Source organism: Charadrius vociferus, unplaced genomic scaffold (assembly GCF_000708025.1).
Source record: "Charadrius vociferus isolate BGI_N301 unplaced genomic scaffold, ASM70802v2 scaffold529, whole genome shotgun sequence".
Lineage (NCBI taxonomy): Eukaryota > Metazoa > Chordata > Aves > Charadriiformes > Charadriidae > Charadrius > Charadrius vociferus.
The window spans coordinates 1025100-1028654 of NW_009650172.1; the positions used below are offsets into that span (position 1 = coordinate 1025100).

At 63.2% G+C, this 3555-nt stretch overlaps 1 protein-coding gene across 1 annotated transcript in view; it reads right to left on the reverse strand.

Moving 5' to 3' along the window:
• The window catches only part of CAMK2A (calcium/calmodulin-dependent protein kinase II alpha), a 32060-nt gene that overhangs the window by 23116 nt on the left and 5389 nt on the right, over nucleotides 1-3555 (reverse strand). Inside the window, 1 exon segment of the mRNA XM_009892587.1 lies at nucleotides 2666-2760. Coding sequence (XP_009890889.1) covers nucleotides 2666-2760 — 95 coding nt within the window.

A 3555-nucleotide genomic window follows, 5' to 3' on the forward strand; every position in this document is an offset into this window, starting at 1 on the left:
GCTCGGCGGGGAGCACCAGGAGGCTGGTGAGGCTCGATAAACCCCCAAACAGCACGGGGAGGGGGTGGGAGACCAGCAAAAAGCAGGGGGAAATGGAAAATGGATCAGGGAGTTTAAAGGGGGTGGAGAGACAGGGTCCCTCTGAAGGGGAAAGGGAGAGCAGCGGGGACCCAGAGGCTCCCAGGAGGAGCTGGGAAAGGTGTTTATCCCTGCGGGGTGAGGGCTGGGGACCCCTGCCCAGGGACCTCAGCAGTGATGCCTCGGCAGGGCAAACCCCGCTGCATCCAGCTGGTCCTCGAAGGGCAAAGCCGTGCGGGTGCGGAGGAGGCTGCCGCGCTCGTGAGGCTGCAGCGCCCTGAGACACAGCCCCGGGTAACCCCGGCTCTTCCCCTCGGCACACCGCGGCGTGCCAGCACCTGGTAGGAAAGGTGCCGGGGGAGCGTGGCCATCGCTTCCCTTAGGGCCACGAGCTCAGCTGCGAAACGCAAAGGGGAGAGCTGCCCGAAATGAGCCGCCCGCCGCCCAGGGAGCGAAGGCAGTGTGTGCTCTGGGGGCTCTGCTCTTTCCGAGGCTGCATGGGTCCCACTCGGGCAGAGCATCCCTGCTGTCAGCACACGGCAAGGACGGGCTGGGTGCGGGGTTGGGTCTCCAGGTCTGCTGTTTCCTCCGAGCATCACGTGGGTACAACTCCTACACGGGGCCGCAGGCTGGCAGCAGACCCCCCTGGCTGGGCACATCCCCGGGACAGGGCTTGCAGGGGGCTTTGTACATGGGTGGGATGGCTGTGCAAGGGCAGCGGGGCAGAGGGACAGACGGACAGAAGGACAGAGGGACAGGGGGATGTCCCTCAGGCAGAGGGACCATGCTGAGCCGGGCTGGGGGGAGAGGGCGGCTGCTGTGGGTCAGAGCATCTTCCCACCGGCATGGCATGGCACGTCCACCACGCTGTGAAGTGCTGCTGGGGGCAGCGAGCTGCGGCCACAGCCCCTCTCCTGCCCCACAAATCCAGCTGCTGCCTGGACCCAAAACCCATTTCTCCTCCAAAAACTCCAGTTTCTCTCCTGCTGGCTCCCCATGCCGGCAGCTGGGAGGATGTCTGAAGAGACCATGGCTGAGGATGTTTTGCAGCTCCTCTCACCTTCTCCCCACCCCTCTCCTCCTTGCACATCCGCCCTCCTGTTTTTCACGCGTGACACAGCCGGTGGCACATCCTGGGGGGGATATGTCCCTTTGGGGATTGCTCCGAGCCTGGGCAGTGCCCCCGCCCCCGTGCTAGCACTGCAGAAATAGGGGGGGGGGGTTCAAGAGAAGAGGATGGAGAGGGGCACACTGCCGGAGCAGGCGAGCGGAGGCAGAGGGGGAGTGGAGGGAAGGCGGCTCAATCTGCTCCTCCAGGCAGCCCTGCAAACCAGGAGGCGTTTCTGCCCACCCCGCTGCCAGCTGGGGTACGCAGCCAGGAGCCAAACGCTGAGACCAGCACCGCACACCCAGCCCGGAGCCCGGCCGGCAGCCCCGGGCTGGGAGCCTTTGGCCTCGGAGGAAGGGGATGGTCCACCTCCCCAAAGAGGGGAGCAGCTGGGAGAGCTCAGTGTCAGCGCTGTGCCACTTTGGCAGCGCTGTGGGATGGAGATTGCACAGCACTGGTTTGATTTGAGGTCAGAAAGGAGTTTGTCACCGTTTTCTGCGGTTCATTTTTGCCTTTGGAGGTGAGCAGTGGCGTCAGGGAGAGAAACTGAGGGAGGGAGTTAATTAAACCCTCCCGGCAGGGCGCCCGCTCCCGGCACCCATCCTGCATTCCTCAATGCACCCGGCCAGCAGGAGCCAGAGCCAGGGACACGGGAGCTGCTGTGCCATCCTCTCCATCCTCCTCATCGCAGCTCCTCTGCCAGATGCCCTAGGGGCAGAGGGGTCCCTGCCCCGGGGCAGGGGCTGGCTGAAGCTCTTCTGTGCTGGCTCAGCTCAGCCTTGTCCCCAGGAGCAGCCAGGACAGACCTGCCAGCGCCTCTTCCAGCAAGAAAGCAGCCAACGTGCTCCACCGGAGCAATTAATTAGATGGCAGCGAGGGGTGTGGGCCCGGCTCCAGGTAGAAATGACATCAACCCCCCACTTGAAGGATCTTCCCGTTTCCCTGATGTAGGTATGTGAGTGAGGAAACCCGCAGCCCCTGAGAATAGTGACGGGGGGGTCAGTGCGCACCCTCTCAGGGAAGGTGATGCTCCCAAAATAACTGCTACCCAGTGCCCGAGGCTGGCAGCAGTTTGACTTGCTGCAAGGCTGTAAGCACCGTTTTGCCGCAAGATGGTGCAGAGGGTGGTGGTGGTGTCTCAGGGAGAGAAGTGGGGTCCCACTTCTGTGCAGGTTGGGATTCGGGAGCGCTCCAGAGCCCTGGCCCAGCCGGGCCGTTGGTGCATCCCTGTGATTGGATGGGATACGGTGAGCAGCCACCGAGACGTCTCCTCTGGAAGTTTGCCCCATCCATCAAGGAGCTCAGTGTGTAGCGCAGTGGAGTCAGGATGGGATAAGGAGGTCCCTCACCGCACATCAAACACTGCCTGCCTCGCCGCACATCGAAGTCATCACCCCAGCGCCGTGCAGAGGGGACAAATTCCCCACTCCGCAAACCCTGCTTGCTTCTCACCTCCCCAAAAACATCCCCAGCCCCTACCTCGAGCAGACAGCTTCTTGGTGTTGATGATCTTGGCCGCGTACTCTTGTCCTGCCAACACCTTCACGCATCTCCGGACGATGGAGAAAGCGCCCCTGGGAAGACAAGAAGCCGGAGGGAGAGGTGAAGGGTTCGGCATAGGTGAGGGCACGGCTCAGCCCTGATGTGCCTGTGGGGCAGGGGATGGGGACAGGGATGGGGATGGGGATGGGGATGGGTGCTGGCGGGGAAAGGGCTTGAAGAAAACACAGAGGGCTCTCAGCTTCCCTGCACCGCTGTTCTTGGGCAATGATGGGAGCAGGCACAGGTAAACCTGGGGATGAACGCAGGATTCACCCCTCCTTGCTCCCCTGGGACACCCCAGGCATCGTCTGCCTCTCCTCCTCTCCCTCACAGGCTCTGCCCTACCTATCTGCGGGAGAGAAGGGGCAGTGATTTACCAGCACCGTTGGCTCCCGAGGGACATCAGGATGGCTGCAGCTGCCACGCAGCACTTGGCCACTTCACTTCAGTCCGTGTGCGCGGCTCTGCATGCTCTAGACCCCGCCATTGCCGCAGCACCTTGCAGAAGTGGGTGTGAGCATCAGCCGTGGATGCAGGTGAGCGGTGCAAGGTGTGTGTCCCCCCACCCCCAGCTCCAAAACTGTCACACAGGCAGGGACAGCCCAGGGGACCCTGCAAGCAAGGACCACTGGAGCCAAGCTGGACGGGGACTGATGCTGCTACAGCTTGCACACGCGTGAGCACACGTGCAAAGGGCTGCTGGGGCCTGGCAGGGAAGGGAACACGGGTGCTTGGCTCCAAGGATGCCCCTCTGCCCCCGTACCCCATACCCCGATTCCTGCCAGCTCGTCGCACTGAACGCGCACTGGCGCGATGCTGCGAGCTGC